Below are 24,257 nucleotides of genomic sequence, written 5' to 3'. Positions count from 1 at the left end.
TTGAACATAATAGCTGGGTGTATCAACAAATAAAAAAATCCCAAACAAAAACCAATTTATGCACCCCAAAATTCCAGCAGCTAAATCAATATTACCTTTTCAGCATTTAGCCTCAAGATATTAAGATGAATGAAGAAATTGGTAAACCTAGAACTATTTTCTCATCCTGTCTGTATACCCCAACATAATTCTTCACAACAGTCTGTCAAGCTGGAATTTTCAGTGTTCAGACACATCAGAACTAGAGATTTTTGAAGCATCTACAATGAAAAAAGACACTTTCAAGTACATACTACATCTAGCATGGCATTTTCATGGTACTCAGTAAAGCCTACGCAGCCACATAAGTATTACTTTTAGAAAATAATCTAACCCTGAACTAGACTGAAGTGATGCCTCTGAGATCACACCTGTAGAGATTCAAATGGAAAACTATCTGGTATTTATGGTTTGAAATCCTGTCCATTTGAACCACTTATGCCTCTTGCTACCAGATAAAAATAAAGAGAGCAAAAATAAAAAGGTTGACACCAAAATTACTCCATTACATGTGTTGTATGGCAGTCTGCTAATTTTTTGAAAATACAGTTCATCTAGACACATTCAGATCTTTGTTTTAAAGGTAAAAGCCTAAAGCATGAAAATTATCAGTAATTTGACATTCTAAAACCATGCTAAATAAAACAGGAATGCTGACAGGCAACATCTAAGACAAGCACCAAAAATATTAGCAATCATACCACTGAGAAGTCACTTACTTCAGTCAGTATGTAACTATTTCCCAGATTACTGTCCTATGCAAAGGCACAAAGTAACCAAAGCATGGCTACTGTGAAAAACATAGCTAAGACCCAACAATGTTTTTATATAGTATGAATCAACATTCCTCTAATTACAGTGGAAGAGCAAGAAATTTGAAATTCTAGAAATGTTTGTTTTACAGTGAACACTGAAAACATCTAGCTGTTCCCAGTTACAAGCGGGCCAACAACTCAGAGCAAAATCCGTATCATTTACACGCTTAGGTTGCCAGATGAACCTTTCTATAAAATTAATTATCAGAAAAATTTTATTAGCTCCCTAAAATTTCTCTCTGGAGGGCTGAAAGAATTAAACTTACGCAGAAGGTTAATCTTGACGTGTGGAGCTTTTTTGGTTGGCCCTGTGAAATTCTGGATAAATTATGAACTACTGAAACCTTGCGTTCTCCATGCCTTGGTCCTCTACCATAACCTTTAGGGAATCTAGCAGCATCACATGTATCCAACTCTGTACACATACATGTTATGTTATAAAAGCCTTTCTCCTGGAGGACTAGAGAATCTCTTCTCTACAATGAGTGCTTTCCCATGAGAATATCCTCCAGCCTACAAAAATCTGCCTCAAAGCTGAGAAACAAGGGCTCTGTCCTGTGCTAGCTGAACCAGGATCACAAGTTTAACAGAGAAGTATAAAATTCCAGTTGTTGTTTTTTTTTTTTCGGCTGTTGTCAGTTTTACTGCCTTTAATGTTGAGGAAGAATTTATTACTCAATCCTAACTCACACAAGATGGCTTAACATTTCCCAGTGGCAAAGACAAGCTTCAACAACTGAACTGCAGTGGTTGCTAGAAGAAATCCATATATTTTGCAATTCTAGATATATTTTTATAATACCCTACCTGTAAAATGGAATTATCCAAATATATCCACAAGACCAGACTATTATGTAGCTTCCTCTAGTGGTCAGTCTCTAAATCTTGTTTCTTCTGCTATTTACTGTAGTTACATACAAATACTGAAATTCTGTGTTCAAATCCTATAAACTTGGGAAGGCATTAAAGTTTATACTTCAGCTCTCTAATACGAAAGCCAAGGAAATTAAGCAGAAACATATTGCAAAACATTTGTTACTGATATTAAAAGGACAAGCAATGAAGTCAGCAAAAAAACAGAGTTAGTATTTTAGTACTCTGATTTGCCCACTTGTGAATATGTGTTATAGGATATTTAGTTACATGGTCAAACATGACTTTCCCACCGTAAGACTCAGGAAGCAAGACAGATGTTCAGCTTTTAGTTGAGTCTTCAAGTATTTGCTATGAATCATCCAGACTCTGTTTTGACCCTGGAATTAGTATGCATGTGTTTTAATGAGGCTCATCGCTCTACAATAGGTTTGTTTCTGCAATACTACTTTGAGGGAAAGGGCAATTAAAAAAGTATAGCAAAGCATTCACCAAAGTTGAAGGCCACTGAAATCAGACGACAGTTTGATTCACCTCTAAAATACCATGACAAAAATCAAGGCAGCTCTATGATATGGGATGGGAATTTATTTAACAGAGTGAAATTTTATACTGAGTATCAAGAAGATTTCCTTACAGTTTGAAGTCATTAAGTAAGAGGGAAAACCCAAATGTAGAAAGTGACAACTGCCATTACTAAACATACTATATTGAACAATCCAACTCTTAAAACCAGTGCAATTATATATCGTAACAGCCATCTCTGATATCCGACTCAAAATTAACATAAGGTAATTTAGAGTTAGTAACCTGCTCAGGTGAGCTAACTGAAAGTAATCACAAGGACTGTGTTACCTAAATTGTACAGCTAGGAAAAAATCCTATCACTCGCAGGTTGAAAAGGCTTTAAAAAATCTGTGAACCAGTAACTTTGATTATAAGGTTATTCTGTGAAACAGCGGCAGTAACTTTCATGTCTAGCTGAACACCTTCCATTGCCTGAGATTCTTTATGGCCACCTTACACTAACCCCTCTAACTTCTGCATCTTGTTTTGCCTTTGCACTTCCCTGCACTGTGGAACAAGAGAAATGCCCCCCAATTTTTCTTTTTTTTTTTTTTTCTTCCCCCTCTCTCCTCCTTTTTCCCTTAAACCTGTAAAATTCCATTCAGCTTTGACAGAGACACTAAGTCTCCAAAACTGACATTGTCATTTATTCATTTATACATTATCAGCAACAACGTGCACTGCCAGTGCAACAATGACTGATGAAGCACTTAACGAAGCAGAAACTTTTTAATCAAAGGTCAGGGAGAAATTACTTTTGAAACACGCCTGCATATTCCCCTGGGAACCCGACAGGTAGCCCAACAAGGCTAAGGCCACCAACTCCCTTAAATGCTCATCCCTCCATTGCAGAAGCTCACATGGAGGTTAAACACTCACACAAACACACAAATAAAAAGAGAAGGGCATGACTGAAGTAAGTAATGATTACATTTCTTTCCCCTTCCCTCTTTTCAGAATATTAGTCTCTGTGTTGCCAGCTAATGCAGCTTGCCCTAGCATTCAAGCTGTGATTTGTCCCCTTGTGCCTAACATTTAGGAACATGCTCACTGCAACTGCTTCAAAAGAGAGGTTCCTCCAATCATTCAGTGCAATGCTTAATATAAGGGTATCTCAGCAGTTAAAATACCTGGCACTATGAACCCCTCTGCTGTCAGTATTTGCCTAACCTCGTGCATTTTTACAGCTGGAATCAGCCGGAATGTGCCTTTCACTTGTCCTCAAAGAGCACACAGCAAGGGATTTACAGCACAGTAACTAACCTCAGGTCTAGAGTTTGCTTATTCCCTGGCATACCGTTACAACCTCAGGAAAAGATAATGCAGCTGACAAAAAGTGTCACTGCTCCTCAAAAAAAATAAAAAAAATGGTCCAATTTTGGGGTGTGCTGCCAACTCTTGTTTATGTTTTTGGCTTCATCTCAGCATGTTTCTAGAACTGTTGATTTTGTTAGAAGAATAAGGGAAGAAGATTTGGCCAGATATCTCCTCAGAAAAAGGTCTGTGCCTGTTCCTCATCATTCTGTAATGGCATTTTGGCATGACAGCAACTGAATACGCAGTGGTATTTGGGTAGCAATGTAAGAACCTAATAAATAAAACATGAAAGTTGAAGTAGAAAAAATTCAATAAAATTTCATGTATGCTTTTCATTTTTCATGCTAAGGATCAGAATATTAAGTACATTTCAGTGCCCAATTCTGCATTAAAGTCACTCATCGTTCCTCATATTCCATTAGAATTAGAAACTCCAACCAAAACCCAGCATGTCGGAGGCAGTACAAACAGTAAGTCCACAGTGTAATACCATACTTACACCTAAGTGACAATGAAGCATCTCTAACAAAATGCTTTTGTTCTAAACAAACAAAGTAAGTAGAGAGATACCTGTTTTGCCAGCATGGAATTGAAGGTAAATAGGAGCCAGAGACTAACTACTCTTCCTACACACATCCTAGGGTTCAGCACACTTAGAAATTATAGAATTAATATGGTTCTAGAAAGAATGGTCCTGATATTAACCCTAATGCATCAGAGTATTTCAATTTTAGGACTGTTTTTTAATTGCTCAGTTCCTGGCAGAGTAATTATCAACAACCACCGCCTTATGTAACACAACAGAACATGAAAAGAAATGGCCAGTGTGCCTGTATTGTATTGCTTACAGCTTTAAAAAGAAAAGCAGCTATTCTTTGACCTATCTGCATACCAGATTTGAAGCTAAAGAAGTGCAAACCTTTTCATGCAAAATTTCACTTTAAATAATATACGACTTACGCATTTCTTCAACAACATCTGGATCACATTCTCTGTATTTGTCTATTTCTGCCTTTAGCTGCTCCTTTTTTTGCCGAAGGGCAGCAAGTTCCTCTAATAGAGCTGCACGTTCCGCCTGACGATTCAAAGTATGTTGGGAGAATATAAAAAAACCCAAACCAATAAAAATAAAAATCAGTAATTATTACACAGAACATTTTTCAAAAAACCAAAAAGATGTAAATTTAAAAGCTGTTTTCACTACTGCTTTCTGTCAATGAACCAGCTGAGCATTTTATGCACACACAAAACTCTCAGTAACGCTAAATGATACCGAGTACAAATTGGAAGGAAAAAAATAAAGCCAAAATGGGTAAACAAAAGAACTATTTTCTGCAACCTTTGAACCCAATGTGGTTTGACAAACTCCAAACAGATCTCTTAATTGTTTGGCTTAAAGGTTAAACAGTATTTAGGAGTGCTAGTCTTGTAATTAAAAGACAGCATTATTTAAAAACCTACCATTTACACTTCCACAAATCGACTGTGCATGAATACCCTCTGAATTTATTTTCCTCCTCCTTTTTTCCACACCACTTAAAAGCAGCAGTCTCAGAAATAAATTCAGGTATTTATGACATGGTAGTCTTTGCTGGGAGACTATAAAATATTGACTTCAAACATTCTATTGATCAGTAAGAATTTGCAGACACTGACTCAACATGAGCCCTCCCATTGCCAGCTCAGCACATACTTCTAATTCAGTCTGTAGCTATGGCCAAACACTGTAACTGGCTGATCATGTTAGGGCACTGGGTAGCCTAAAAAAGCCAGATAGCACGAGTTTGTTAAACATCAGATTTTCAGCCAATGCCAATCTCCACAGCAGCCCAGCAGTCTGAGGTGGTTTTTTTGGTTTTCAAACTTCCATATTCCCAGTGCTTTTGCCAACAGTCTGGATTCAGCATGTTCTGAAAATGCAGATTGGAAATCAAAAGCTTCCAGATGCTGCAATATGGAGGCCAGCTGCTCAGAGACCTACATCGTGACACAGATTTCCCAGGACTTCTTCCTGACTTATAATCCGGAACCAAAATGTTGGAAGCATCAGCCAGAACAGAATTTCCAGGACCAACAGCTTCTTGTGACTAGGGCAGGTCCCATGGTGGAGAAGCCAAGCTTCAAAATGCCCATTTGGAAACCTGACAAGCACAAGTGCCTGAGAAACCTGCCTGTGATTCCCTGATTAAAGGTCAAATCCAGAGCGTTTCTATAAAACATTTTGCATTCTAAGATTTGACACTTTCCTACAAAATTCTATTCCACCCGAAAGCTTCTGGCTGGTCCTGTTAAGCATTCACGTTTAGGTTTAAATCACTGAGCATCTCAAAACAAATCAGCAACTTCGAATATGCTACTTCATATGTATGGTAAATGTGAAGCCTAAATATTTTGCAGTGCTAACAGCTTCAGCATGCAAAGAGCACCAAGCTTACATGGCTGCTCAGAACAGTAATTTAGATGTCTAGATTATAAATAAGTTTGTTTTTAAAAAAAAAAGACCCCCAACACCTAAGTTTGCAGTTACTAGATTTGTCAGTTCAAGCAACCATTTGCAACTTTGGTACATGTGTCTGGCTAGTTCAAGTTTTAAGGTATCTTTAAATCTGAAAAAGCCTGGAAGATTACTAGACTTCAGGCAACCACACATTTTCTCAGCCTTGGAGCAGCCAGTTGTCAATATTACACATTAGCGCATGAGAAACTAAGGAATAATCTAGTATCTGTTATTTCTTTCCTGTCCCTTTCTCATCTGCAGTATTTAGAATTCTTAATGGATTTCAAGTTACTACATATTTACAAACTGTGCATAGTTGTAGCTCTATTTTCTGGTAGAAGTGCTTACCCCCCAAAAGCAACTTACAGTATCTTCACGTCCAATTTTTGATTTCTCAATGCTTTTTATTAAAGCCTCTTTCTTCTGACTGCTTTCAGCAAACTGATAAAGGAGACAAAGAACAAAATCAACTTATTTCAGTAACATATAATAGACATACCTATAAAATGTGTATACGTAAAAATATAGTTAAATAAACAGGTGGATGTACACTTTTAAGTATGTATTTTTTTATATATTTATAACTTGTGCAATAAAAATAAATACAAAAGCACCCAGATGTAAGTCTGAGGCTCTGAACCACAGAAAAGAATTACAGTAAGCATCTTAAAGTATAAGAAATTTTCATCCCTCTGGGACACAATCTTGTTACGTACTGCATGTTCAGCATGGGACCAAAATCCTATTTCATACCATAACCTGGCATCTCTACGCAAAGGACTCCGTGACATGGAGGCTTCGGATTAGATGATTTCCTTTGGTCCTTTTCCAGCTCTCCTTATTCATAGGAAGCAGTGACAAAAGCTGTAGCAGATGCACCTGCTCAGCGGCTGATACATCTTCCCAAAGTCTGGTATGCCATTGGCACGGCCCCAATCCCTTTTGCATACTGATGAATAGAAGCCTCTATAGCTCAAAGGCATGTAAAGCCATGGCCCCCTTTTTCTGTGCAGCGCTCACACCACTAGACTTCAGAGCTCCCCTCCTCCAGGCCTGAGGCAGAGGAATCTCAGACAAATTGCATCTCACTAGGGCTGGTGCCTCATTTCCCTGCAATCCAGGAGGAATCATTCATAAAGAGGTGTATCTCTCTGCATTAACCTGCCACCCATCTTGAACCAGGCCCTTCCAGTTCAGCTGCAAGTTTTCCAGAGGCACTTCAGAAACTGTTAAGCTGAGCAGGATGTATGACTCGCCCCTCAGGGACACAACATTCAGCATTAGCCAAAGCACCTTGAAACGTTAAGCGAGATCAATAAGACTGAAAAAAAAAAAACCAAAAACAAAAAAAAAAAAACCAAACCAAAAAAAAAGCAGCTAATAAAATATAGCTTGGGAACTGGTTACTGCATTTGAAACCAACACAAAAAGGGGGGGAAAACAAAAGGAATTAAAAGTAGCATGCTTTGTAAGTACTCACTTTCTGATTTAGCTTTAAGATGTTCTGAGCACCAGTAAGGTTGAAAACTAGCATATGAGACTAACTGTGAAGATGGTGAAGGTGGCTGTCAGAGCACAGGTTTTATTTTGCCTTCCCCTCAATACCCTCATGTGAAGTCTCCACTTCTACATTCCTTTTCTCACTGAGGATCCTGCTTGGTGGAAAAGCACTCCTAGACATTTCTTGCAGTCCCTAGCCTTGATAATTTAATCATATCATTTATATTCTTGTGCAGCTGAAACACCAAGACCACAGTCACACAAAGCAAACAGAACTACTTTGGAGCTATAATCACTTCTCAATTTCTATTTAAACTCACGTTCAGTCTGTATTTTCAGAAATAACATGTTAAATGTAAATGCATGATAAACATCAGGCAGAGCTTACTTCCAAGTCCTAGAGATCAGCCATAACGGTAAAAAGAAACTCTGTACTGGTGGTCCGTATAGATTAGGACCCAGCCCAACTGCAGATCACTGGGTTCCTTTTATAGCTCAATATTTAAAAATTAATTACTCTTTCTGGAGAAGTATGTGTTCATACACATATAAGCATACATACAGACAAGAAGGTCTCCTTTCAAAAATAATGTTTCAATTTTTCTTCAATTTACGTCAGAATCACACTAATGGTAAGGCATATATAATTTCAGGAAAAACATGTCCAGCTGTCTACTCATTGCTATCAGTGCAAGCAACCACAGAGGCAGTGCGGGTTTCACTAGGTGGCTTGAAGTACACCAACATCTTCGTCTTGGTGGCTAGTTAAACAGTACTTTCTGGGCCTTCCACAAAATTCTTAAAAAATTAAGTGTGTTAGTCCCACACTATACCGTACTAAACAGAAGTCTACAGTTCAGAAGAGGACAATCTTAGGTGCATATCGCAGTTCATGAAATCCAGGGAAGACACACCAGAGCACACATCATTCAGTATCTCTGAATAATGAATTTTTCTGGAACAAAACTCCCAGGGGAAGCAGAGAAGGCAAGGAGCTTATCTAGGCACATACACCACAAGTGCAAAGAGTAAGCCAATGCCTTCTGCAAGACAAGTCAGGAAGGTGTTGCTTTCTCCATTTTTTTTCATATTCATTAAGTTCTTGAGAATGCAGAAACATTTCTATAAAATGGAAGTACAGCAAGAGCTGTCAGGGAACTGCAATGAAATTGTAAAAACTAGTTTCCAGCTTGGAATTATGTTTCCCAGTATGGCATCTGATTACATCTTCTTGGTCCTCTATATTCCGCAGCATTTAATTGTGAAAGAGACAGTAATAACAAACACTGAGAACTAAGAAATTTCTTAGACTCTGATCGACATAACATGCAAGGTTGCCATGTCACAAGGTTAGAAGAATTCTATCTAAAAGCAATGATGATTTTTGAACAATTTTAGTCAAGATTTTGCTTTCTTCTCTCACAATTTTAATTTATTGGAGGGGTTTTTTTTTGATTCTGTCTTCACAATCAAGACTTTACAAAATAAAAAAACACCCCACAGCTCTTTATGTATTATTTAGAATTCACAGTGGGTATTCCCATGACAACAAATAAAAGATGAGGATATGGAACGAAATGGCAGGAGGCAGTGAGATATTGAAAAAAAACCCAAACACAGGATGCAAAGGGTAAGGAACAGATGGCCAGGGTCTGTGCAAGGAATCTATGACGATGGCAGAAGCAGCAAGGCTTAGATACCGAGGTGGGAACACAGCTGAAAGTAACTACATGAAAGAAGGAAAGGCAGTCAGCAAGGACAAAGGAGTTGGAGGAAAGCTGAATACAGGGGATACGATACTTAATTGAGAGGTAAGGGCAAATGGCAGATGACAGGTTATAGGGCATTAAGAGGGAAAAAAAAAAAAAAGGCAGAATTTGCAAGCGTTGTGTATGCAGACAGCAGAAGATCACATCTGGCCAAATACAGTGACTTACTTTCCCACTCACCAGGCTGTAGAAAAGCTTGACTGCAAAGGAGCACAGTAGCAGCTAGAAGACTTGAATCCTTGGAGCAATCTTGGGACATTTTTTCAAAGGAATTGGCAAACAATTTCTCAAGAAACATTAACCACCCTGAGCAAAATCTGACTCCTGCCAATAGCAGTGAGTTTGATCTGGAGAAAAAGCTACTTATCGTCTCCCCTCTACACTGTCTGACACAAGTATAACTGACCAGGTGTGGAAAACAAGTACAGAAAGAGACACTCCGCTGTATTAGAAAGTTTCATGTCTCTGGTCTGACTGCTCTGAATCAGCATATAGTTAAGCAAGATGCAAGAAAGCTGAAAAAATGTCATTAGGGGAAAGCTGTTTAAAGAAGGAGGGGAGACTAAATACCTCAAAAAGTAAAAAAAATAATCCTCCACAAGAGCATCTTCAGTGTTTGCAAAACATGGTAGGAGCCTGCAAGAAAAGTTTAATGAAGTAACTAACTAGAATCTACAAAACGGGAGAGTTGGGAAACAGTTCCTTTACTTTTACAGACCACTGCAGTCAATTAACTGACCACTGGCCTAGCTTCAACACTAATTCTCAACCCAAAATCCACAAAAGGATGTTCTTCCTTACCCTGCAAAGGTCCTTCAGTGTTTAGCTACACATTCGTGCAGCAGTTTGCGTGTGCTAAGTGCTCCATGCTGATGATAACCATCAGTTCCACCACAGGCCGTGGGGTCTGGTTTGTATCAAACGATACAGATTAGACATACACAGGTAATTTATAATATACTATGCATGCATTACTGTTAGGGTTCCACTTTGGCAAGTCAGTGATGTAGAGTAGGAGGAGGAACATTCCTTCCCAAAACCTGCCTTATGCTGTCCTAGCTCTACACAACAGGATTTTTATTTCCCAGCAAAAGTTTTTGTTGGTCGTATTCCTTCTGGTTTCTCGTTCTTAACCACTCTAACCACCAATCTCCCACCAAACATGTAGCTTGTCTCCCTAGCATACATTAAAATATCTACAGACATGGTGTAAGCCATGCAAACACAGACCCCAGAGTATGCATGCTGGACAAGAATCAAACCAAGGTCTCATATGCTAACCACCAAGAGCATTCACAGCTGTTAGGCCACTGTCATTATGGTCTTAAAGAGAAATATCATATGCTCAGTATTCTTTCTGCCAAAACATTCATCCAAAAATGGTATTCAGAACTACCGCTATTGTGAGCACTACTCTCTGTGGCACTACAGAAGAATTCAAGACATTCATTTTTTAATTGTTTATAACTTTGCAAAGTTATTTACTTTGGGTTTGAAGCTCACTATGCTCTGTTTCAGGCCAGAGGCAAGGGCTTGTTTGCTTTTAGCTTAAACAAAAGCAGTTCAAGAATTTTAGGGTGACATTTGCAGTAGATGGGTGTTATTTCTTTCCTATGTTAAACCTAACCCACCACCGAAAAACTTAAATGGAATTGACAGAAGGCATGGAGAGAAAGTACTTCAAAGCATTCCTCTAGATTTTAAAGAAAGATTAAAAAAAAAGTGAACCCAGAAAGCAGACTAATAATATAGAGAGAGTAAAAATGCAAAAGATTAACAGCCAAAGAACAATCTGAAAATATTGAAAACAGACCTGTTGTCTTAAAAGAAAGGCACAGAACATTACTAAAAGAAACCACTTAACAATCACTGTTGACTAAACGAATAAAACTTAAGAGCAGGGGGGGGACACAAACCACAAAGACCTCCATGCAATGATGTGTGGAATTGCTTCCTGAAGTACTACACAAAGTAATCACACAAGTACTTCTTTGACACATACAGTCACAAATACATACTTGCCAGGGCCTCCAAAGACACAGAAGTGAACTTTTAAGTTAGCTGATTATGCTCACAGTGGAGTAGAGAGCACCGCCATGAACGGCAGCATTGTCACTTCTGCTCTGCTCTCAGGACACCTGTGCACCACTTGTGAAATATCAGTACTGCAGATAACCCAGCGAACTGAACTGCAGGAGGAACAGGCGCCAGGTTCACCGTGACTTTAGTCAGGGATGGGATGTACTCATGGTGAAGTACTGACAGCAAACATACACGCATTATGTAAATACAATTAAAAATATTTTTTTTTCTTTTGTGAAAAGTAAGAGAAAAGAAGCATGCAACATCTTACCCCAGGTCACTGTAAGTCATTCAGCAATACGAAGCAGGGAATCGTGTTTGCTGGGACTTGGAAGGAACATGAGAGAAGCAACCAGGAGACAGCAGTGGTTCAAGATATACAGGCAAAAGTAGAGATTAACACAATATAGAAAAATAATTTTTAATTCAGAAATTGAAGAATTGACAAGACACTTTAGCAAAAGAACACCATAAAATGGATAGTAAGCAAACTGTAGAAAAAGAGAAGAGAGTCAGGGCCCACTATATTTCCGTACTCACAAGATTATTCTTTTCTTAATTACGTCATTATAGGTATACTGGAAAAATGTTCAATACAAGCACTCTTTCTTCTATGCATGCTACATATTTTACCATAAAAAGATTACGTTATTTTTAATGCAATCTTTGAAAGAGTCAGTTCAAAAACTTGGGAGAAGGTAGGGAGTAAGTATAGCTTTCTGGATAAAAAGGGGACCCAAACCAAACTGCATTCGCTATTCAAAATGAAGGGCTGGTGCGCCGATTCTTTTAAGTGAATAATGATTCTTTTAAGTGAATAATACTTCTTCCAACATATCATGCTATTAATTCTGCCAGCGTGTAAGTGTTGTCTTTTTAAAGTACTATTTTTTACTTTTGGATTGTTACTTATGTCAGTGAGGGGGGAAAAAAAAAAAAGAAAGTATCAGACACTCAAGCTAAATAAGTGAAGGTTTTTTCAGGTAAATAACTGAACAAATATCTGACTTTCCATAAAATTGTCCAACAAAGCACTATAAAGATTCTCAAAAAGTAAGAATTCTGAAGTTAGATCTCTGCATTCATAAGTAGTATTTATATGTTTTGCTGGAGTATCCATGTTGGTAACACCGATTTACTTGCCTCTCCCACAAACACAATCCATTTTGTGTTTCAAGATTAAATTTAGGCCTATAATCCTGGTTTATTTAGCATGTTAAAACATGAGAGTGAGACTAAAATATCACATGGTAAATTAGGCATGGCTCTATTCTCAGTTCATGCTGAGTATGAGACAAGTTCTTCTTCCTGCAATTGGTTTTGGATAAAGAAAACAGAACACGTGGGTTATCCAGAAGAAACAATGAGGAATTTCCCCTCCATTACAACCTTCACCAATCCATGCACAAGCCTTATATTGCTAGCTGCAATTATTTTAAAGATTATTACTGTAGTAAACCCTCTACATTAAAAGTAGCTTTTAATTCAATTATTTTCTGATTTTTTAGATTTGCCATAGTTGTTAGGTTAAAGTTTATGTAGAGAAGATGTGTTGCCATGAGCTTTTGGTTTTGCTTCATTCATTTGCAACACCATTGGTAAGTACTAGTTACGCCACAGAAAATAACCACTCCAGGCCGATCTCCTTAATAGACTGAAGGTGAAAGAAACAGCTGTGCAGCCTGAATGAAAGAACTGAATTTCTCTGGCTGCTTTCAGAATTGGCATAATTGGCACAACCTGAGGGACAGATGGCCGTCTACTCAGATACAAAGTATGCCTGATCAACCTTAAAAAAAAAAAAAGGGGGGGTGGGAGAGAAGCTGAAACTCCTCATTCTTCAACACTGTTTCATAAATGCAGTCTAATAGGGAAAGCTGAAAGAGCCAAAAAGCACCCACATGACTGACAGAACTATAGAAAATTTTAATACCTGGACACGAAGGGTGCTTGTTACTGCTTATTAGTGTATTTACTAAACCTATGAAGTCCAAGGTCATAATTAACAGGTCTGTTCAAGGCAGAAAGAACACTGAAAAATATCTTCCCTTGGAAAGAAAGGAAGAGGAAAAAGAAAAATTCTCACCTTCCTCTAAAGGGCTTTTAAAGATTGCTGTCCTAAGCAGCTTGACCATACGCTGACATGGCCTTCAGGGACTAAGCACAGACAGTCCCAACTTAAAAAACAATATTCATCTGATATTCCCTGAGCTGAAGCCGTGCCTAAAGACTACAAAAAACAAATCAAAAATTTATTCCACAGACTTTTTAAAAAGCCCAAATTCTACACTGAGATGTTATCAGTAAAATAAAAAGCCTCAGTAAAATACACGTATCGAATTTCAGAGTTTTGGCAGCACTCTTACATATTCACTCTTTGTGCCAATTTCATTGTTTTTAAGTAATGCTCAGACAGATAACCAAGTCATCTCAAACTCCTGATAGGAAGAATAGTCTTTAATGGAACTACCATGTGTTTATTAATGAGCTGTTTGACTGTGATGAGAAAGGCCTTTCCTCTAAAGTCTTCCTGCTTCAAACTAACTCCACACATTTTAGTTTTATACTACGGGGTTTTGTATTTTTAAATTTCATTCCTTTCAGAAGGGGAAACTGCTATGAAGTGAGATATAAAATTGCATGCTCGTATTTTATTTCTGCATGCATGCTAATTTTCTAAAATAAAATATGCTATATTAATTGAATGACAAGATTTTAAGATGAAAGTCAAAGTTAAAATTAAATAAGATTACAACTCACTGTCACCAACAAATCCAGCTTTGAAAATTACTGTTGCCTCCACCCTACCCCCAAGGCTGGAAGCTCCTGGCCTTACAGCAGAGGCAAACTTCCAGGTTCGCCCGACAGTGCAGAACTTCTAAGTCTTTAAACTTTCTCAGGACGCTGGGTTTCTGCCGATATGCTGAACTGTCAGTCACATATCGCATGCCAATGCTGGGGCAGGGGAGATGTGCAGGGCACAGGGCTGCATCTGTGCCAGATTTGACTGGGCTTCTGGAATGACAGCCCCATGTTTATTCCCAATGTCTTTGCGTTTCAGAGTAACAATTTTCATTGCAATGTCAGGAGCGGAGCCAGCAGTGTGCAAGCCTCTTCGAAAAGGAAAAATAAACTATGTGATATTACCTAAAAAATTCACACTTTCATAGAAAACACTGTTAGAAAAACCTAGTACTTCCTCATGCATATCAGAATGAATATATAAAATACACTACCAGGGCATCGTAACAATATATCCTTTTTAATATAGTAGGATTCTTCCTTCAAGCCTCTTTATAATCTTTACAGCTACTACAGAGCCAGTTGTTGTTGTTTTTTTTTTGTAAAAAACATAATTGCTATTAAATCATGCCAATTTTAGCTGATGCTCATCAAGAAGGCAGGAAAGGAAAAGCTACACTTCACAGTTGCCATCAATCTAGTTATATATTAGCAGCTAGTGAAAGGAAAAGCATGAAATTCAACTAATGAACACCAAATTATTAGGTTGCTTAATTCTAACAGAAGGCTCCAGAGCACTGTATTTTTAGAAGTCTGCCATGACAGCAGTAACTAAGCATACCCTCCAGGGCTTGTAGCATGCCATTAAACATAATTCCACAAGGCTCTAATAAGTTACAGCATTAGAAGAGTATTCTCTGCTGGACATTTTAGGACTTACTAAATTCAGAATCATTTCAAAACATCAACATTTTTACAGTGCAAGATGCAAAGAGGTAACAAAACCCCTGGATGCTTCAAATAAAAAAATATTAGCATCTTCCAGGAGACTGATCGAGGGAATAAGCTTTACAGGATCAACAAACAAACAAGCATAGATATAATCAACACATTCTCAATATTTAAATGATGCAAATTCTCAGCCTCTTGCTTTTAGGACACTTCCTACTGCTACAGCTCTCACTGGACGGTATGAAGTTAGCTGGTCATAGCATACCAGCTTCACAGCTGGCCATTTCTTTACGTGTCTAGTCCTTTATTTCAAAGAAAACATACAGGTTAGTGAAAGCATGCAGGCTGAAAATAGGGAGGAGTCACTAATTGCATCTGTTGGGAGAGTTATTACTATGCAAGAGAGGGAGAGGGGGGAAAGTGAGCCATAAAGGAATAGAACCACCCAGCAGACTGGGGCTGCAATTATCAAGCTGGCCAGGTCAATCCAAGTAATAATAAATAAATAAATAAAGTAGAAAGCTAAATGAGATACCCTCAAATACGAGCAAAAAAGGGAGGCCCAGCATGGATACGGGAAAACTGCTGTAAATGCTTAGGCAACACATTGGGATCCTGCCTGTATAGTATAGCGAGCATTAAAAGAGACCTCTTCAGCAATTAGACTTTTTATTTTTCATGGAAATGGACAATTCATTACGTTTTCTGCAACCTAATAAAATTAAATTGTAAGCATACATATTAGAGAAAAATGTCTAAATAAATAATCCCTAACACAAATCACACACATTAGTTGCAGAAGTACTGATGTGCTTCTCTGGTTTTAGAGGACAATTCTTTAACAACTCTAACTTTGCTATTCTCCAACATCAATAAAATTCATACTAAAAAGATAGCTCTAAGCTTTTCTAAAAGGTATTTCAGCTAAGCTTAAGGTCATGATAAACCTTAAGACACTATATGCATGCAAGTCCTTTCTGTTCACTACAGGAAAAAAAAGTCTTTTTAAAAATGTACTGAATTACTACAGGTATTCAACTGATCATAAAGTGAAAATCTTGCACCTCCAAAAAAAATTGTTTTATAAAAAGCATTAAGCTGTGGATTCCAAAGATGTTGCACTCAGGGACATATTTTAGTGGTGGACTTGGCAGTGCTAAATTAATGGCTGGACTATCTTAAAGGTCTTTTCCAACCTAAGCAATTCTGTAATTCTATGACCTCTAGGGATAGACCATCACTGCCACGAGGAGAAAGAAAAACAACCAACTAAAACAAAACAGTGAGAGACCCTGCATTCAAAACCATCTACAGAGGCTGAAAACTGGAAGAGATCCAAGGTCTGTAAGGAGCTCTGTTAAAAGACCGATACAACATCTACTGAAGACACTTCTGCAGAGCCGTGCAGAAAGCTTGCTTCACAGCAGGAGGTCCCCCAAGCACACTGGCTGACTCAAAGCACCAGCCAGCGCACACATCCTGCCTGACACTCAGCAGCAGCATGCGACTCCAAGCGCCATCAGGCTTGTTACCCCTCACTGAACATCTGACTTCTCCACCTCAGTTCAGGATGGATTTCTTTAACCCAGCCACCTCTGAGCACTTGTACCTATTAGCAGTCCAGAACCAATCTCCAAACTCTGTAGAAATACACTGACAGCTGAGCGAGTCCACAGGATCGAGGAGGCTGCTCAGACTCAAACAGCATGGACAGCAAAAGTTTCTCATGCTTCGGTCAGTGGTCTCGAGCAGTCTCTATTCAGCAACTTCCCACACAGTAATCCAGTCACAGTATTTGAGGATGAAAAATACATCTGTCTAAAAGAATAAAATAAACCAAGCTGCATCTTGAAAGGACTTTCTGATGGTTAAAACTCAAAATTTCCTGTGTCAATTCTGAACAAATCAGGTTCTCTCCTTTTAGTTATGTTGTCAAACATCTCCAGGAGGCCTTCAAGCCACGTTACACACCAATATGATTATTTTTTCCCATTAACTATTTCAAACTGCATGCATTCCTAACAAAAGCACACATTCCTAATATAGGATTCCCCAAGTCTTTTTTTTTTTTTTTTAAAGAAAATAAATCCTTTCTCTTTTCATATTTAAATAATTGTAAGTACAAACAATTTGGTACATGTGAAATCACTATTTAAACAAGTTAATTCCTGGGTTGTTTTTTGGTGTTTTTTTCTGGTTTGGGCTGTTTTTTTTTTTTAAACTAGCTGCCAAAGGAGAGTTAGGATGTACCAACTTCAAGTTCTTCCCCTGGCTCAATACATGAGTCATGGGAAGTGAAAATCCCTGCTTTTACAAACCCTGAGGCTGGGATTTAAGGAACGAAACATCAGCTAATCCCTTCCCTCTCAACTAACACTGGCCCAATGCAATGCTTAGTGGGAGAAAAAAAATTGCCAGAAACTCTCCTCAAGTCTCTGATGCTCAAGCGTGTCTCGAAGTCAGCACAGGGAACAGCATAAAAAGCCCGTCTTGTGTCCTGCTCTAAAAAGACTGTTTACTCTCTGTTGTGGTACAAGGTGACATCATCCTGCTATCAGTCTCAGAAGGAAAAGCAGCTATAATACATTTGCTGTTATTGCAAAGCCTGAGAATACAAAAGAATAACCCAAAAGAAAGCAACGTCACGAGAAATAAGGTAGGTGTGACAACAATAAAACGGTGAAATGAACAGTTTTGCACTGAACAGTGAAATGAGCTGTCACAAAACCAGACTGGGGAAAGGAAGTAAAGTGGTTGTTTCCCCAAGCTACTGAAGTACAGTGCTCACAGTACTGTCAGTAATGACATTAAAACCTGCAAGATCTTTGAAGAATTTGGTACTTCAGGTCCCTACGTTAAGATTAAAAATATTCTGTTATGCTGTGGCAATCCTCTGTGACCTTATTGTTCAAGCATATATCCCTGTCACACAATGACAGACACCCTTGGATGTCACCAAAGATCACCAGAATTGCTCCTGCCTCCCTTACGCCCTGTAGTGTCAGTACTCAGCCTGCCCTGTGCAGCTCCAGCCTAGATCCCCCCAGTCACGCTGGCTATGGCGGGCAATGCGCAGAGAGATGGGACATCCCTTATGGCTTCTAAGGGTTGGGTGAAAAAGGCCTCACTGCTACTACTTACCTTAACTAATACTTAATTCAAGGCACTATAAACCAAAATGCAAACAAGCATTAATCCACCTTATTTAAAACAGACTGCACAGTTCCAAGCGTTCTACCAAAGATGTAGATGAAGAAAAGAAAGAAAAGCTTAGCAGAATCTGTTTATACTAAGGTTACACCAGAAAGGTTTCTCTTTCTCACTCACTGATATGCCATTCCCTACCTGATAAACCTTGACAACAGCTGTTGGCTGCATACGTGCCTTTTCTTCTTCAGCAGGTAACATATCCTTCACATTCACATCCCTTCTGTAGCAATACCTACATCGGAACAATACAAACCCCAAACACGCAAGGGGGCCGGTTGTACAAAACACATCAGCAGCTCTTGCCTGAGATTGAATGTGACTGTGATTAACATGCTGGAGTTGCTCATCTCCATTCTCCTCATTTTATGCATGCTATGAAATCAATCAACAACAGGCAGAGGAATCATCAATAAATGATGACCCTTCTGTTTACACAAATTAGCTCAAATGCTTTGTTAGTTTAATAAAACCCCTAAGCTTCCAGTATTGTTATGCCAAGAATAAACATCTCATTTTTTCAAAATATAATTGATCATAGGTAATTCAAAGCTTCAGAACCTGACTGCCAGGAAAATACTGATAAAGAATACAACCGCATCCTTTCAGCTTTTCTTACAAAAGGCAAAAAACACCCCACCCTCTCAGTGAAGCTTCCACAGTTCTCTCAACAAAGGTGAAATTCCATTAAAAATTTCTCCACTTATAAACCTTGTTAAAACAAAACTCAATCCACACCCTCGCTCTAGTTTCACCACCTCACAGCTGTACTGAAACAACTATAAACCCACCTAACCAAAATGCAACCTCCAACATCTTTTATTTTTTCAGTGGTCTAATTCACAGCTGCATAAGCATAGCCAAGAGGTGAAGAATAAGCACACGGCAGAAGGCATAAATCTTAAAGAGCAACCATGCCACTGCAAAACAAATCAATACAAAAATTCATAGGAATCTACTTAGTAATTCTTAATCTGTGAGCTATCAGAGAAAAAAAAATGCAGTAGATGCTACACAAACTTAAGATATTTGTTGTCCTAGCTTTTCAGAAAAACAGGAAGAAATCCAAACAGTAACCCTGGGTTAGAGCAGCACCAAGATCCCAACCCTAAGCAGATCAGCACAAGATTTGCTATATGTCAGTTCAGGGATTAGCATCCCTCTCTGAACACCTGCCCACACAAAAGCAACTTGAAAGATGGGGGTGGGGAGGGAAGCTGTGCGTAAAGAAAATATATTTCAAGCATTGTTTATAATTGCCACATCTCTGCACAAGGGGATCACACTGACCACGTAATAGATCCTTCCCAAAAATAATTCTAGGGTATACACAACAACTGTAGAGTTGTAACTTTAAACATCCAGATAAAACTGCCTTGCTCTTCATTATGAATGCTGAGCCAAACTTCTTTGCTACCAAGTCGCTACATTGGGGTGTGGCTTGATTATCACTAAAAATACCTGAAACAAAAAATAAAAAATTTAGTTCCTAAACCAACCTCCCCACAGTCACAAGCTCGGCAAGATGCAGAGAGCTACAAGCAACTTGGCTAAAACATTACGAAGTACCAACATACTCAGGCCAAAGGTCCTGTAGCAGGCCCAACTCGTCAAACATAAGCCTCAGCACTAGGAATTAATAAGAGAATTTGCATCGTGGTGAAGCTTGTTCGATATTCCTCCATGTTATTTCCCAGTGTCCCAAGTTCAGCATTTGGCATCACTCCTTTCCCTTCACTGCTTAACTATACCCTCAACGAAAAAAGGTAACTGCCTCCTGGTGAAAAGCCCTTAATTGCAGTATCAACTGAACTGCTTGATTTTTAAACTTGTGCCTTAAGTAAGGCAGCTTGGTTCTGGCTTTTAATTGCTGAAGAAAGAGACCAGCTCATGTAGTTAACAAGCAATCTGGACAAGACACTGAAAGAAAACACATCTCTCTCAGCATGCCACAAGCTGTATCCAGGAATGATCAAAGACAGGCAACATGCAACAGAAATGGTACAATCGCTTACTTTTTTCCTCTGCTTTGCATACTCTGCCAAGAAGTTTTGTGATACTCGGTGACAGGATTTAGAAACCCTTAAGAAAATCTGTATGTGTTCCCATCAAGAAGAATACAAATACTAAAATAGCTAACTTGAACTCACAGACAGAATCTGTTATCTTGTAAAAATGTTCAGAGTGGTAATTCATTGAAAATGCCACCTTTCCACAGTGTCAACAGAGAAGCTATTTTCAGCAGTGAAAATGTTTCTCCCTGCAATACTGAAACATTTCCATTCTCATCAGAAAAGCAAGGTAATGAATATAAGTACTTTTAAGGACTCATAACATGGCCTAAAGAGAGCTCTTCTATCAATAAGCCCATATGCAGGACTTGGTTTGCAAATAAGGGTCTGGTAACAAAACTATTTCATTCAACTGGAACAGGTTTATACTGCAAAACTGTTTATGTCAGCATAGTTTATTTCCTACACAGAAATAGCCATAAAATAACATCACAATACAATAAGTACATGCCTATTATAATTCCATAATAATAGATGGGATTATGTTTAATAATGTAACAGTACATTTCAAGCAGTACAGCATATGTTTATAGGTAACGCCTGGATACTTCTGGTGGAGCGCGTTAAGCAGATTCTGCAAGACGTTTCAAGGAAGTTATTCATCAGGGTATGCCAGAGACCTGCGTGATCAATTACCTTTAAATTTCATGATGGGACTGGGCCCAAGGGCAAAGACAATAAATATCAACTTCTTCATTCAACTACTTAGCTATAATATGGAGCACAAGCAAAACCAGAAAGTATCCAAGAGCAAACCATTCGCATTCAACAAGACAGTGGCACCAGGGTGTTTAGTGAACAAAGCAGGCATTTTGGCATGTATTTGTTCAATTGCTCAGCTGACATTTACATTCTGCAGAGTAAGTAGCCTGGTCTAAAACTGGTGTGACTATACTAATAAGGAGAGTAACTTTACCAGGAAACTGTTCCAAGTTCAGTGCAGAGTTAAACTGATCTGTTTCAGATAAACAAAACTTCACTGGTGTAGGAATGAGCACATTATTACTATCAGTCAATATAAGTGAACTTAAGCCCAGTCATGCCAGACTAGGTCCATGCCTGGAAATAGTACAAGCATATCCAGTTGAATCGAGGAAGTTTTTAACATCTGGACTCCTTTTGAGTTCTGAAAACAAGGCAGTAAAGGAGCAGACAAAACTGTCAGTGGGACAACTTCATATTAGCCAAGTCTCAGTACACACAAGGTACAGTTTATATCCAAGACACTAACAGGTCATCTGAGGCGTTGTTAAAGTTACTCAAAACACAGAGCAAGTCAGTGGCAGAAACTGTAATTAAAGGGTTGATAATTTTGATGACCCATACACTACCACAACAGCTAACTCAGGTGGCACTTTCCAATTCATCCAAAGCACCTGCCTGGAAAATTGTCAATAGGCAGTTCCAGTCAATGATGGGAAGGACTGCAGCATTTCCTCCTTACTGCTACAGACCCCTGACTGTATCACTGGATCATAAAGATGACATGAATTAGTGAATAAGGAGAAAGGAAGTGAAAGTTATAGCAAGTCTTAATTCTTGCTCTTGAAAACTGCTGCAAAGGAATCGGGTATGCAACACAGTACCAGTAGCCTCCTCCCTCTGCCAGATCCACACAAGCAGACACATAAAATACCTTCAGATAGCCATCTAGAGCATCCAGGCCAGTAACAAAAATGCTCAGGGCAAAGGGAAATAATCTTACGTTGGTTAGAACAGAACAGTGGACTGGCCTCTTTCAGTTTATTAATGACAGAGATTCACAAGCAATGACAGCATAGCAAGGGATAACTGACAAGGTTACTTCTCTGATGGTCACAGAGCACTCTATGCATAAACAAGCAATTTCAACTGCACTGATCACACCATTTAATCTGCTTTGAACAGTCTTCAGATTGACAAACTGCTTTTTCAATTGAAGCTGGGGAAAAAGCATGTTTTAATAGAATTAATTTGGAGCTTTAAAAAGCAGGTGAAGTTGACAATGCCGTGCAGAAGATGGCAATGATGATACCAAAGCTACGCCTGAAGAAAATAATGTCTGAAAATGTTCAGATGCTACCAGTAATTTGCATTAATTCAAATGATTCTTTGATGAATGGACATAATGCTAAACAAGCACTGGAGAAGTTGACACTGTTGTGGTGAAATCAGACCATAAAGATAGTTTATTGATCTTGTTATCATGTACTCCAGTTGCAAATAAACTCATGAATAGATGATTTCCCACCCCAATTAAAAGAAGCAAGACAAACAGTTCCTAAAAAGTAGGAAAGAACCAGATCAGTAAAACAGCAATGTTGCAAGGTTGCAAGAAAAGATGCCTTGCTCTTCTGCAGAAGATCATGACCAATTTGCTCTTCTCTCCTAATAAAAGTGCAATATGGGATTACAAAAGCACTCACAGATTAAGCTACTGCTAAAAACAGAGAGGAAAAGCACAATGGCCACAAGCAGAAACTATCGCTACGTTTAGTTCGGTTATGCATTTCAGTCCTTTCATAGCTTTTAGATCATTACCACTTGATGGTCTACACTATATAAAGACACATAAAAGCATATGTTGCCTAAGCATTCAGTGGAACCCTTTAAATGATGTTTTGCATCACGTTTTGCACATGCTTTCAGCAGCAAGTAGACAAAAAGTCTTCTCAAGCTCCAACAAGAACAACCTCCAAAACTTTTCTGACATGATAGCAAGATAATGAGAATGTTGTACCATGCATGCCACACAATTCCTATAGCAAAAATCTGTGTGCACACATACATATGCACACATGAAGAGAGTGTGATATGAACAAGAATGACAAGGGGTATACGAAAAAGCAAACCCATTCAGGTAAATAAGTACTTTCCTTAAAATAGATTTACCTGAGACTTCAATTCTTCCAATTTACACTTCCTGGCATGAAGAGCCTTACTGGGAAAAGCCCAGAAATAATTAGAAGTTCCAATTCTATCGGTGTCCACCATGCCATCATCAACTAAGCTTTGCAGAATCTCTTTCACTGACATCGAGGCTAATAAAAAAAAAAAATCAAATTAGAACTGCATAGCATCTAAACTATGGAGAATTACGAATACCATAAGCCATCATCTACAAGCACCTGTATGCATATTTCACTACAGTGTCAGCAACCTGGAAGATTTTAAGAGGACACCATGCCTGATGCTTCACTTCAAGGGATGAATCTCTTTCAAGTCAGCAGTTTATAAACATAAAGGCTGCTATTCTGTACCACCTGCTACCAGATGTTTGTAAAACACTGCTCGTGAGTATCATAAAACATACATGCCTATTATAGCACAATACAATAACAAACTCATGAGAGGGTACTTGAGAAGTTGTCTTGCAATCTTAAGTCTAACATGGATCAATTTATAATTTCTAGATTAGAAGTGTCATTGCATTTCACTTTGTAATGTTTATCGAAGCATTTAACAGCAGCAGAGGCAACAAGATCACCTGGCTACAGACTCAGGAGGGGCAGATTTTACTTTTGTTATATTCAGTTCCGATACAGAAAGTCATCTGCATTCAGAAAGACCCAAAACATTTCTGAACATAATTGTTCCTTTTCTAGCAAATATGTGGTATAATTCACCATTTCAAAAAAATTATACCTGTTCAGCAAAGCAAAGTAATTATTATTATCCTCCAGTGTTGCAGATAAAGTCTTCTGAGCAAATTCAAGGTTTTCAGGGACTGACTTTCCATTTCAAGTCTAAAGGGAATCACAGATCAGGAACATCCAATCTTTTGCAAGCTATAGGCTGGGTGCCAGTACAGGGGCATTTCCACAGGCTAGTTTTTCTTTTCAGGTTA

The 24,257-nt window shown here is 38.5% G+C and overlaps 1 protein-coding gene across 2 annotated transcripts in view; it reads right to left on the bottom strand.

Annotated features, from left to right (window-relative positions):
* The window catches only part of MND1 (meiotic nuclear divisions 1), a 44,635-nt gene that overhangs the window by 15,877 nt on the left and 4,501 nt on the right, over positions 1-24,257 (bottom strand). For both annotated transcript variants that reach the window (XM_040600498.1, XM_040600489.1), the window contains exons 4-6: positions 23,303-23,451; positions 6,475-6,549; positions 4,572-4,686 (exon numbers count right to left, since the gene is read on the bottom strand). In XM_040600498.1, coding sequence (XP_040456432.1) covers positions 4,572-4,686; positions 6,475-6,549; positions 23,303-23,451 — 339 coding nt within the window. The remainder of the gene's footprint in view (positions 1-4,571; positions 4,687-6,474; positions 6,550-23,302; positions 23,452-24,257) is intronic.

The sequence above is a fragment of the Falco naumanni genome, chromosome 1 (genome assembly GCF_017639655.2).
Source record: "Falco naumanni isolate bFalNau1 chromosome 1, bFalNau1.pat, whole genome shotgun sequence".
Lineage (NCBI taxonomy): Eukaryota > Metazoa > Chordata > Aves > Falconiformes > Falconidae > Falco > Falco naumanni.
This window is presented reverse-complemented; position numbering and strand designations above follow the sequence as displayed.